Raw genomic sequence first — 13,801 nt, 5'->3', positions numbered from 1 at the left:
AAAAAATGTCACTAGCAGCTCAAATACAACTCCTAGATGTCAATTTATTGATTTCACACAAGCAAAAATAGTACTTCTTTTCTAGCTACCGGAATTTCACCAGTTATAGAAGTGGAGGCTTTACAGAATAGTTGGATTAGAAGTTTTGCTGAAATAGTGACATATGCCAACTATGTTTACAAAAAATGATTGAACAGGTTTTTAAATAAACATTTATTTTCAGAGAGGAAAAAAAAAAGAAAAGGAAGTTTTTTTGTTTTGTTTTCTAAGTGACTGAACATTAAAACTGTAGCAACTCAGTGCTGAGAAAGAACCACCTGACAAAGGAACATGAGACATCCACTTTCCCCTCCCACTAAGAACCAAATTCTGTTTCTACCACCAAGAGGAAAAGAAAAAAAAAACACCCAAACAAACAAACAAAAAAAAACAAACAACAACAAAAAACCACACACTACTTCATTTAACCTTTATTACTACAACAGCTTAAAAATTAGAGTTCCCTCCAGCCACCTTATCAGATATTATGCCACTGACCAAAGGAGCACTTTCAGACAAACTGATTTTCTTTTGGTAAATACCACACTCTCACTGATGCTGCTTTACAACTAAAGCCCACAGAAAGGCACTGAACTCAGACTTAAGATTTTACTTTTTTGAAACACAAGAACAATTTTTACATGTCTCAAAAGATAATTTTGAATAATTCCCCAGTAAATTATGGTTACAGTTTGATTACATTTCAATAACAAGCTTATCATGGAAAACCATCACCCCATTTTAGATAATTAAGTATGTGCATAGATTTGCAAAAGAGTAAGAGAGAAAGAACACAGTTAAAACATAGAATCACATCAAAGTAACAAGACTATCCTATGACAACTCTGTAATAAAACCATTTGAAGGCAGAGTAAAAAATTTATGGGGAAAAATCCTACAGTATTTTCCTTCCAGTGAAATGGTAATGCAAGGAAAGTCAAACAGTTTGTTTTTTAAAAGAACGACAACATATTTTAATAAATTTGTTTTCAAGTCTACACTATCCATACTGCTCTGAGGACATACATGGTTTCATATCAGGCAATTCAAGCAAAGCTCAGATTACAATTTGTGATAAACTTTTCCCAAGTGAGGGTTTACTTCTTCCACACACATTTCAGCATTTGCACCATCACAGGATTCTGAGCAGCCTAAGTAAACAGAACAATGAAATTACAAAAGAAAAAAAAAAATACAGTACACTAAGTGGAGAACTTGGGGACCATATTCTGATATGTTTAGCTACTCTGTTTTTTTTTTTGTTGTTTGTTTTATTTGACTCTTTCTGTGATATCACATTACACTAGCAATTTTCATTACAACAATCAAGCAATACAGGTCTAGCTGTTAGGAAACTCTGAACTACAAAAATAGCAATGTTTTCTAATACTACGCAAAGCCCTCTACCAATCTATCCAAAACATCCATGCCTGAATTACTCGATTGATCTATCTATTCCAGTTAGCCCATGGGCTACTATCTTTGAGACATTTACAGTACTGATCCATTTTCCATTGCATGGACAGTATTTGGATGTCTCTATTCAGCAGCAATTAGAGGAATATTGTTATCTTTGAAACCTTTGCTCAACTGCCAACAACGTTTGAACTAATATAACTTCAGGGAAGATTAGTAACAAAGAATTTAAACAGACTGGATGATCAGATAAAGGCCTTCTTTCATTAGAAAGAGCAAGCTCAGAACACCTGCCCAGACAAAACACTACCATATACATGAAGTAAACCAAAAAACCAACGTGTTTTCTCTCAGTTTTTGAGTGATGATAATTCTTATATGCTTACAACATCAGTTGTAGTGTATTTGCAGTAAGGTTAAAGTTGGTATTTCAACAGTCTCTAATGTTACATGCAGCAGTAAATAAAATAATATTAAAAACGACCAACAAGAAAACCTGTAAACTTCCAAATCTAAAGCTATTCCCTGATGATCAAGCAGGTTATTTCCATAGAAAGCTATAAGAAAGATAAAGAATTCCCTTTCCTCTGAGGTCTCTCTTAATAACCACAAGCAAATGTCAATACTGCTGACCACTAGCCTAACTACTTTGTTCTCCAAGCACTTGCACTTTTCAGCAGCTACAGCCAGCACAGAATTAAAACAAAACATCCCCTCCCCAAATTATGTGATTTCTCCAGAATATCTGAATGTTCTTCCTCTCTCTTTTCTATCTTAAGTGTCCTTAAGTGAATTGATATTCAGAGAATTATTTGTAGACAGATCTATCTACAATATAGATCTACCTTCAATGCTTAAAAGAGTATTTTGCCAATACAAAACTTTTTTTCTGCTTCAACAGTTCAATAAAGTTTGATAAATCTCCTAGAGATACAAATCATAATTTTATGATAACGCAATAAAAATACAGCTTTAACAATGTAATATAAGGTTTACAATTGTTGACAACTATGTCGAATAATCACTGTTTCGGTAAGAGGTGGCAGGCTCTATTCATCAAAGACAACAGAATGTAATAAAGGTAAGGCAATATTACCAAACAACTAACAACAAATGGGCACCCACTGGAGAATAACTAAGACAGTAAAAAGGCTGACTGGGCTTCACTGTAAATTTGCATGGATTTCCCCTGCCATAGCTGCAAAACTGATTCCAACACTGTAGTTCTGGAATCTCTACCAGATTAGCACAGGTCATCTGTCTCACATAAACAAAACATTCATTTAGGATATCCCATGCTCTCTAGGCATCACAGAATTTTCGACCTTCTTGTCTGAGCTGGAGCATACTTTGGATAAATCCTGTCTTTGTTTACCTTTAACAGTACTTCATCATAGTTAGACATCTTTGCAACGGCCAAATCCTGATGTCAGCAGAGCAGTGGGAATACACTTCATTAGTTAACTGCAGCTGCGGAGCCAGCAAACACACATTGCTCTGAGTGACACCAGTAATAAGCATGTGTTTTAGATTTCTAGGTAACAATGGTGATTAAAAAGATATTGCATTCTGGAAGAATTTCATATATGAAGAACACTTACCATAGCTCAGGGGCTTGACAAAAGTCTGGATACTTTAACTACAGAAATGTCTCTAATACATTCTGGGAACTAATGATCTGCTAAATATTCTGTCCATAACTTAAATTTCTGGTTTTCACTTTTGTTAGCAGAAGACACACACAGGTATTAAGCAGACAAGGAAGAAATATAAACTCAGGTGCTGTTTCATTTCTTTTTTTTTTTTTTCCCCAATCATCTTCATCTTACTGTCTGCAAACCAAGGGATAAATTTTCTTCCACTTCACAGAGCTGTTGTGAGATTAACATATTGCTTATGAGACTCTGAGCATGGCTAAAACTGTGCTGCTTTGCAATTTTACACATCCTGACTCCTCTTAGGAATGCAGTGATATGTCAAGGATTTTTATATCCAAACTTTAATTAAAATATTTAAATATACAAGAATTCTCCCACGTTATACCATAAAATTACATGCTGATAGGCACATCCACAGAAGATAATAGTGATTTGCATGATTAAAGCATGATGCTTATACTAACGACAACATTGGTTCAACTCTGCCCTGCCACAAACTTCTACTATGACCCTGAGTATTAATCAACTCTTAAAAGTTTTAGTGTTTCACCTACCATTTCCAATGAATGTTTTTTCTTTTGGAGAAGGTGGCAAACACAGAAATCCCTAATTCTCAAACTCTGTCATTATTTTGTATGCTTTTATCATATCCTTAAAGATCCTTAAAGGTTACCATAACCTTTTTTTTTTTTTTCTCCAAGGTAAACAATCCAGTACTTTTCAAGCCCTATTCAAACCCTCTATTTAGCCTCCTCAGTCGTAATGTTACTACAGTATTTGCTTAATGTTTTTTTGCACTTTTTGTTTCCTTTAAACTTGAAGCTACTGTCTCATTCAATTAACAGAGATGACTTGCTCTGCAGTTAGTCACGATTGTTACGTAGAGGAGCTTGCTGTCCCCCTCACACCTTTCTCAGTTATTGAAGCTGGAAGACTGTAACTAAGGAGAGTATTTCAGGAAAGGAATATTTTGTGCCAGATGTTAAAACAGTTAAGACTGAAGACTTGTATGCTATCCTTTCACCTATAAGGAAGTTTCCATACAATGGCTGCTAAATGGCCGGCAACAAACTTCACACATAATTTTTCATTTTCTGGGTTCCCAGGCAGACATGACGGGGTCAAGTTTACAGAAGGGGTAGGCACTCAAAAATTTAACTGAAGTCAAAGGAATTTGTAGCCTGAATATAGAAAATGCAAAATATCAAATCAGGCATGTAAAAGCTTACTTTTATTTTTTTTCCCCAGTTACTCTTCATTTTCCCAACTTTTAAACTGAGAATAATGTTTTATCTTTCTCTCTCTCTCTCACACACACACAGAAAGAGAGAGAGAGAGAGAGAGAGAGAGAAACAGACAGAGAGAGAGAGAGAGAGAGAAACGGAGAGAGAGAGAAAACTAGTAAATCTTTATGCTCATGACTAGCATGCAATAAACAAACTTTCATATAAAATACCTTAAGTACTTCTGAACTATCTGCCCATTTCTGTGGTCAATCATAAGTTACTATGCCAAATTCAACACTTGTTTCTTTCCACTCCCCTTTTTTAATTGTGGCTTCTTTCCTGATACATTTCCTGGCAACAAGAAAGTAAATATGTTGAATGACATTACACATGTCAAACTGCTCTTAAATACCGATGCACTAATAAAATAATAAATAAAAAAAATCAGATACAAAACAAAGTCTCATCAATCAATCAATTTGAAAATGAAGTAACATTTGAGGAAATTGGGTGAACCTACACGATATATTTCTCCAAGGATTAATAAAAGTGGGACATTTACAAAGCAAACACTAATGCACTATTCAAAAAAAAAAAAAAAAAAAAAAAAAAGGAACAAAATTTCTTATATTCTGACTAGTGGTCTGTCCTAGTTAATGAAAAACTTGATTGCTATGAGAGTCAAACTAATTAAAAAGATTAAACTATGAGCAAAATCAAATTAGAAATTTGGCTTTAGGCTTATGTGGCCAGCGATAGTTCAAGAACATTGCAAACTGCAGTCTGCAGTTAAATACATTAAAGAAAGCTTTTAAAGCACTAGAATAATTAACTGTGGATCATTTCTGCAACCAGGCTATACAGCCTCTGCAAAACTATTTATAATTCTTTAAGCACATAAGGAAATGCAAGTTAGATGTCTCAGTCACGAAAATATCCACGTCCGTATCAGACAAAACAGTATTTTTAACTAAAATTACCTAGTGTACTTCATATGTATACATTTTTCCCCTCAGAAAAAAAAATGTGAAACAAAGATCTTCCTCTTCTAAATAATACTGTAATTTGTATATTTTTAGTTCGCTTTAAGATACCCATATAAGGATGGCCATAGCAGGTCAGATCAAAGGTCTGTCTAGGTCAGTACACATTCTCAAACAGCAGCCACTAACTTCTGTGGAAATAAGAGGGTGGAGAAAGAGTAATTTTTCTTCTCTCACACATTTCCAGTGTATTTGAGCGAAGAACTACATTTCTTAACTTTAAGGGTATGCAGCAGAAGTCTAAAAACATCTGTATATAATATGATAAATTATTAGCAGCAGTGGGGATATCTGAGAATAATCTTCCAAAAGATAGAAACCCAAGAAGCCAACTAAAAAGATATCAAGATCTAATAAGAGAGTAACATAGAGAAAGACAACGAGAAAGATAGGAAGTGTTCATTTCACACTGGCACACATATCAAGTAATTTAAAAATGCCTTAGGACAAGGTAAGGAAGACTTTCAAGGCACACTAAAAGCGTTAACTAATCCAGACAATTACAAGCTAGGCCAAGTAAAGAAGAGGGGCCAGGAGAGAAGGGATTAAAAATAAATAAATAAGACAACGAACTATCGCATAAAGTATCTTGCCAAAGTGGTACCATGGCAGCAAGACTACTGGCCTGATCATAAACCTAGAGAGCACTCCTCTTCCCTCCTGCCAAAAAGGAAAATCCAGAATGCTAATCCCAGCTGGGATAAAGAATTGCATAGGCTTTCAACAAACTCTAATTTATAAAACTCTCTAATTTTGCAAACTCTTGTTCGTATACTGCCTGAAAACTTTGCTAGAATATATACACTGGAACTTAATCTATCACTCTTTTCTAAGATTTCAACAAGTTCCTTTTCTGTACTTTGCATCTTTAGTATTGATTAAACTGGCTAAAATTAACACAGTACTTTTTTTCCCCCACGAAATTTTAACCCGGATCTGTTCACCCACCAGTTTTACCATGCAAAAGAAATGCATATAGAGAGGAGATGGAGTAGAGGTAGAGACAAGCAGCAGAGAGGGCCACTTCTTTCAGCAGCAGTTCTGGCTTTACCTACAAAGTCCCTCTAACAGAAACTGATAGGGCTATTTTAAGTGTATGAATATGTATAATAATTAAGTATACCATTGTAATTTTAACCCATCACGCTGACAAAATTTTATATAAGCAACATCAAAACAGCCTCTTATAACAACAAAGAAAATTGTATCTGAGATTTAGTATTTTACTGACAATATATGAATTTGGAATTTAACAAGGCAATGAGATACATTTGAAATTTTTCCAAAACTAATAGTCATTAAATTAAAACATTTGATATTGTAGAGAAGCGATGCAGCAAAGCAGAAGCTGAATTTCTAAAACTTCCTCCTTCAACATTCAGCTGTCTTAAAGAAATACAATATTGGTAGTACAATTGTTTGCAACTTGTATTTAGCTGCTGATTCAATTTTAGGCCTGAAGAAAGATTTCGTTGCCTGAGAGCTTGTTCGTTGTTTTCCATCTATACCCAAAGGTTTAATAAAAAATATTACCTCTCCCCACAAACCTAAGTGAATTGACAAGAATTTTCTTTACAGCCCTGAAACCAATCACTATATAACATGAACTGACACACTCTAAAGAGGTTTTCTCACCTAAAACAAAACAAACCCAAAACATTTTGTAGCCAAATTACTTCACAGTAAGCCTCCATTCTCTGTCAGTTGCTTAGACTTAAATGGATCTGTAGATTGGACATTTGTCCCCAGCCATGGCACATTATTATTAAAACCGCTTCTTCAGTAGTCAAAATTAGATGTAACCTACTGTTCTGCTCCACAGGGTAATGCAGCACACCAAAACCACCTCTGTCCTGAACTCCTGGTGCTCCAGCCTACGCACACACAATCCAGATGCCATTCCTATCCCTCATGTTCCAAAGGCTCATGCTGATTTTAAAATTCTATGCACTTCTATATCTAAGACAAGGCTAATGTTATCACACAATAATACAATGTTGCCACATCAAAACATTGTAAATGAAGCTGGCCTACATTTTATTACCCATAACCCCAAGCAGAGGGTAGAAAATATTAAAAAAAAAAAAAATCTTTAAAAAGTCCTTGGCACAAAAGCTGCTGCTGAGGCACTCTGGGACAGGTGCCCAGAACATCTCAAGTTCCAATAATAAGAAAAGCCTTCATTACGAGAATAGGTCTGGACACAAAAAATACAGATGTGATAACAGAAAAAAACAAAAGGCTAATATGGACACAAACTTGTAGCCAGCTAAGTTGATCGTGACTTTAATAAGTAAAAGAACAAAAATGTACACTGACTGACCCAAAGACAAGTGGTCAAAACCTAAGTTCTACACAGATCTTTTCGAAAGAAGACGACAAAGCAATGGTCTCTAGGTCATACATGGCTAGAAAAAAAGGCAAAGGGTCAATTGCAAGGGTCAATTCTTGAACTTCTAAGTTTTGCAAAAAGAGCCTCTATTTACAAGCTGTATAGAAAGACGTGGAAAGTTATCTTTTAACCAAACCACACTTTTTCAAGCACTTCCAACTGAAGCACTGCATCATAATAAAATCCCACATGCAAAATCCCACATGAATTTGTTTTTAAAAATCAAGTTGCTAAAAAGAAACATAGATTTCATATACATATCTTACATGTCCATACTATATGTATAGGATTTCTATAATAGAGGAAAAAAATACAAAAAAAAAGCCTTTCAGTTATTAGTAATAGAGTACTTACAAATTTTGTGTTGTATCAGTGAAGGCAATAGCTGACCAAAAAGACCTTAAAACTCAGAGTAAATAGTACCAATAAGAGAGGGAAAAATCTGTCAGTTCTGTAACAGTGGGAGCACTAACGAAGTACTCATTCCCATTGTAATTTAGTCTGCAGTCTTGAGGTCATTCTTAACAGCACTTCATTTAAAAAAAAAATAAGACTTAAAATCGAAAAACAACTGCTCTTTGCTTGCAAATTATGCCCAAGACACAGATGTGAATTCAGTGAAAGGTACATGCGTGACTTCAAAATCCTATTATTCCAATTATCCAGGAATAGTATTGCTCACCACTTCAAGTTCTCTAATGAGGAATATATGTATACACACACACACATTTAGCATGAACACCTCAAAACTGCACTCCTCCCCATTCCATACAGATTTTGATTCAAAGTCTCTGTCAAAACTCTAGGTTCTTCTCCTGCAGCTGTCAATATTCCACTAGAGATTTTTAAATACTAAGTTAGACTTGTACATTAAACAGACAGTCGATGTGGTACCCACTATGATGCTCATTTCCAAGAGATAACTGACACATGCCAAGCTGCTTTGAAGCCTATGTTTTCTTCACACTCAGAGTTAAGACATATTCAGTTGTACTAACTAACTAGCCAAGACCATAAGTTATGTTTTTCGATTTATGTTTTTCAATCACTATAGTGATGAGGCCCATATAATCAGATGTGAGAATACATCTGATTTCAGAAAACTTATTTCTACATCTCCACCCTGGGCACCAGACCAAATCCTACGTTACGACAACCTTCCGGTTCCAAAGAGCACAGTGTTAACAAATGAGCTCTGCCAATATTGGATCAATGCTTAACTTTAATCACAATTTTTAGCACAGAGTTAAAAAAATGATACTATTGTGCCACAAAAACTGAATGACTTAATATTCCAGATTTCCAATGGAAATAGGGATTAAAAAGATAAGAAACAGAGATAAGCCTCACAGTCCCCCAGGACACTGTTAAACAAAGAGAGAAGATGCTTTTAGAGCAAATGCTTTTGATTATGAAAATTTAGCCACGTTATCAAGCACCACTTATACTAAATTGAAAAACACATGTGAATTCTATCAAATAGCAAAGTCTGAAGCAGTTTTTGCATATGAAACAGTTTCAAGATTCAACTATGAACTCCATAAACTCACCAGTCTGTTTGTAAACACTGCTATCTTTTTCAGTTAAGAATACCCTAAACTAGATCTACTCCTTCCGCTTTGAGCGACCACACTTGCTTGAACCATTAAATGCCAGAACCCTTGGAAACCTCCTAGCTCACCCACTAAGGCTGTAGTTTAGCATCTACAGCCATTATAATCCCACTTCAGCGCTCTCTCAGCAATCTGAGGGCATTTCAGGCACAAACTGGCAGTTTACTGTTTCAACTCTAGCTGAGAGGGCGCACAAAAGCCTAGGCAAGGCAGCACAGTGGGGAGCTACCAAGAACGGCTCCTCCTCTTGTACGGAAAGACAAGAGAACAGGTCTGCGGGTGAGGAGGAGACGCTGTGAGGAGAACCGCGGTGGCTCCCCTTCCGTGGCTGAAATGTTTACTTTACGACGCCGAAGTTGGGCGCAGGGAGGGAGGGAGGGGAGGAGGGGGAAGGAGTTACCTTCAGGCGCTTCACCACCTCGTCGTTGGTAATTTTGTCGGTGATCTCCTTCACTCCGGGCGGGTAGTAGATGATCTTGCCGTCGGCGGTGGGTTTCGGTTGGGCAGCCGGGAAGTCCATCCTGGTGCCGCTGGTGATAAACTTTCCTTCTCCGCAGTCCTCTACCGGCCTCTATCGGCCAGAAAACAAAAGTTCAGCGGAATGGAGGCGACTTTCTCACCCTCTTTTTCCATTCCGCACCCTCAATTGAGCCCCAGGCCCCGCCGAGCCCCGCGCCGGCGGCTCCTCGCGCCGCCCGCCCGCCCCGCCGCGGCTGCGGCCCGCGCGGCGCCTCCCCGGCCGCGGCGCCGCTCCAGCGCGGCGCGAGGAGTTCCGGGGGGGCCGCCGCCGCTCCTACAATGGAGTCGGGGGCTCGATGGCAGGATGCGCCGCGGCCCGGGCGCCGCCGTGGCCCGGCCCGGCCCGGCTCGGCCCGGCAGGCGGGCGCCGATGCGGGCGGGCGGGCGCGGGGCCGCGCGGCGCCGCCGCTGCCGGCCGCGGCCTAAGCGCTTAGGCCTCAAAACTATCGGGAGCCCGAGGAGCCGACGGCAGAGGGGGGCAGGGAGGCGGCGGCGGCGCCGGGCGCGAACAAAACCGCCCGCCCGGCCGCGGCCCCCCTCGCCCCGCGCCGGCGGGACCCCCCCCGGCCCCGCTCCACTTTCCCTTGTGTTCCCGCAACTTCGCGGCCCCCCCGCGCCGCCGCCGCCGCCCTGCACCCAACTCCCTCGGCGGGGCCCACAAAGCGCCCCCGGCCCGGCCCGGCCCAGTGCGGCCCGGCCCGGCCCCGGCGCGCACGCCCCCGCGGCGGGGAGCGGGACGCGGAGCCGCCTTTACCTCATGCAGCTCCGGAAGGTGCAGCATGGAGGAGCCTTCGCGCCGGGAGCTGCTCGCTGTGCCGCGCCGCCCCGCCGGCCCCGCTGCCCCGGCGGCTCCCGCTGCTGCTCCGCGGTGCGGCGGCGGCTCCGCTCCGGCTCCCGCTCCGGCTCCTGCTCGCCGAGGCCTGGGGGAGGGGGAGGCTGCTCGGCGGCCGGGCGGAGGGGGCGGCTCGGGCGGAGCGTGCGCCGCGGGGACACAGTGCCGCTCTCCGCCCGGCCGCGGAAGAGCAGCCCGCGAGGAGCCTCCGCGCCGCCGCCGCCCCCTCCCCTCGCGCCGTCCCGCCCTCCGCCCGGGCTCGCTTCCGACTCCGCCGCGCCGCCTACCCGGCCCCGCTCCGCGCCGCGCGCCGCCGGGGCGGGCTGCGAGCGCCCCGCGAGCCCCGCGCAGGGCGGCGGCGGGGCAGTACCGGGCGCGGCCGCCGCAGCGCTGCCTCCCGCCTCGCGCCCAAAGCCCCGGAGCGGCGGCGGGGCCGGGCCGGGCCGGGCGGGCGGGACGCGGCCTCCCCACGGGCCTCGCACGCTCCCTCGCGCGGCGGGGCCGGGTGGGCAGCGGCGCCGCCGCCAGCGGGACCGGCCGGAGCTGCCGCCCCGCTGGGCCCGGCCCTGGCGTGGCCTTGCGGCGGCCCCGAGCCGCGTTTCCTGCCCGGGCGGCGCTGGCGAGGCCCGGCAGGCGCCGTGAAGAGCCAAAGCTGCAGAGGCTGCGGCGGAGCACGAGGCACCTGCCCGTTGCGTGTGGAGCGTCCCTGCACGGCGGCTGAAAGATCCTTTTAACCTATCCCGACTGATGTCGGGTCTCCAGCTGGTCGTATTTTTCTTTACAATCACCCACTGAAAGTGCCGTCGTTGCCTGTTCTGGGCCTCGCCATAGAGACCTGCCCGTAGGGGATGCAAAGTGGGCGAGTCACAGCGCTCTTGGCAGGCTGGACCATGGTGGCACCACGGGCCTGGCCTCACCGTGCGCGAGAGGAGCTGGCCCGGTGGGTGCCCGGAGCGCCACGTGCTTCCTCGGTACCGCCGGGGGAGATGGAGGAACCGCCATGGCCTGCGTGAAACCCGCTGAAGGACAACGCTGGAAGAACCTCCCTGAGGACTGCAAGAGATGCCAGAGAGATCTCGAGTGCTGACTTGGAAATCTAGAAGGGTCCCCAGTAAGAGGTTTGAATCTGGTTGTGAGGCCAGAGTTAGAAAAGAAGCTAGGCTGAAGGGACTCGGAAACACATAGCGTTGCTGCAGGGAGGCACTCACAGCAGACAGGTGACCATCAGAACAGAATATGGGATCTGATTAAAAAAAAATCAACACCAAGTATTTAATACTTTTTCCTTAAAAAAAATAAAGTAGCTATTTAGATTAGATTTGCCTTGGAGCTGATGTTCCTGACATGGTGCAATGGGGTAACAATGTATGCAGGACTACAGTTATCAACTGCTACTTGTTAGTACTTGTTAGTAAAAAATCAAAAATACATGCTGTAAAAACATTTTTAAGGGTTCATCTTTCACTTCTTGCATTAGGTAAGCTTCCCAAATCAGAATGCTAATTAAGGAATCCACTAGATGTAGTTTTATTATTTTTAATGCACTTTTATTACCATAATAAATCACAAATCCTAAAAATATTCTGTTGCTTAAAAATAAAAATAAAGTATAAATTGTCTGTGATTTAAAAAGAGAGAATATAAGTCAGCAAAAATGATAGAAGAAATAAGAGTTGCAGTGACCTTCATTGAATGTTTTTATCACAAAAAAAATACATAAAGCAAGGATTAGTTAGGCAGACTTCTAGTTTGGGCAGAACTGAAATAGCTTGGGTGTTGTATTATAGAAATTTAGCCTGGAATCTGAACTTTTTAATTTCTAATGTTTATTTTCAAGCAAAAGTGTATTCTTTAAAAAGTCACATTTCATATATATCATTAATATAATCTACACTGTCATAATATTATTACCTCATAATTACAGCTTTTCCCCAGGAACTGATTCCATCTTTACCTGGATAGTAAAGGTCATAAAGAAGGGGAAAGGAAGGAACGGCTCTCAGGGCTGGGCTCCTACAGCGTGCTTTTAGTCTAATTGAAGACTGAACAAAGTGCAGAGCCCTCATGTGTGGGTCTAGACGCTTCTCTTTTCTGCTCAAGAGTGTGGTGAACTCTTGTTTTCTAAGAAATAAGTACTCTGGAACAAGCATGTAGTTAGAAGTTGCAATTAAAAACTTAATTCAAGGCAAAAGTGCCAGCTGAAGTCTGCTCGTTTAACCAAAACTTAATTTTATCTTGGGTAAGCTGTTTGTGAAGCCCTACATTGTAAAACAGTCCTGGTTGTGGACCAAGATCCCTGTCTCTTCCTGCAGACTTTGGGTAGTGAACTTAGCAGTTACTACAGAGTAGTGTTTGAAGATTCCTTACTCTTGAGACTTCATAGCTGAGGTAGACCATGGAGAAAGTCATGAAACACCTCAGCGTGGAAAACTTCACCACTGTTCTGTCTCAACACTGATGGAGGCCTTAGCCATGAAGCGTAGATGCAGTTGCACGGGTAGCCTGTTCCACCGAGCAGTCCATGGTATCGCGGCAAAGCCCGCCTGGCTGGTGCACGGAGCTGCCAGCACGCTAGTTGAAAATAGGCCGAGGGCTCTTAGGACAGCCATTAACTGAGGTGCTGCCTGTCAGATATAGATGATGCTCTGAATAAACGTCAGATAAATGATGATCAGGCCAAGTGGTGAGGGAAGGAGAAGGTGCAAATGCTGTAATCATGGAATGATTAGGCAGGGCTCCACCGTTCCCCAGGAGAGGAGCAGCGGGATATATACTTGTGCGCCATATGAAATTCTGAAAGGCTAAAACAAAGCATGTGGTTCTGATATCAGACCCAATTAAGGGAGGTGTGAATGACCACTTAACTGCCAGTTAGCTTGGATATATGCATGGCATTTCCAGAATGCGCAAACATAAAAGCTTCGGATAATCTGACTTGCGGTACTCTTAATCTCAATAGTCCAGAAAGCTGCTTGCAGATATGTTTGCAGCCGCTCTGTCTGATTTGTTGCCTTTGCTTATTTGGCCTTCACCCTTCTAATTTCAACAGGCAGCTAGCCCTGA

At 42.3% G+C, this 13,801-nt stretch overlaps 1 protein-coding gene across 2 annotated transcripts in view; it reads right to left on the bottom strand.

The window, feature by feature from the left end:
- The window catches only part of PDS5A (PDS5 cohesin associated factor A), a 74,426-nt gene extending 63,627 nt beyond the window's left edge, over positions 1 to 10,799 (bottom strand). For both annotated transcript variants that reach the window (XM_088524760.1, XM_088524761.1), the window contains exons 1-2: positions 10,661 to 10,799; positions 9,788 to 9,958 (exon numbers count right to left, since the gene is read on the bottom strand). In XM_088524760.1, the coding sequence (XP_088380886.1) occupies positions 9,788 to 9,958; positions 10,661 to 10,687 (198 nt within the window). In that variant the 5' untranslated portion in view covers positions 10,688 to 10,799. The remainder of the gene's footprint in view (positions 1 to 9,787; positions 9,959 to 10,660) is intronic.
- Positions 10,800 to 13,801: the final 3,002 nt, after the last annotated feature.

Source organism: Tinamus guttatus, unplaced genomic scaffold (genome assembly GCF_059628265.1).
Source record: "Tinamus guttatus ecotype Peru unplaced genomic scaffold, ASM5962826v1 Tinamus_guttatus_pri_ptg000213l, whole genome shotgun sequence".
Lineage (NCBI taxonomy): Eukaryota > Metazoa > Chordata > Aves > Tinamiformes > Tinamidae > Tinamus > Tinamus guttatus.
The sequence above is the reverse complement of the archived record's forward strand: the minus strand, read 5'-3'. Positions and strand labels throughout refer to the sequence as shown.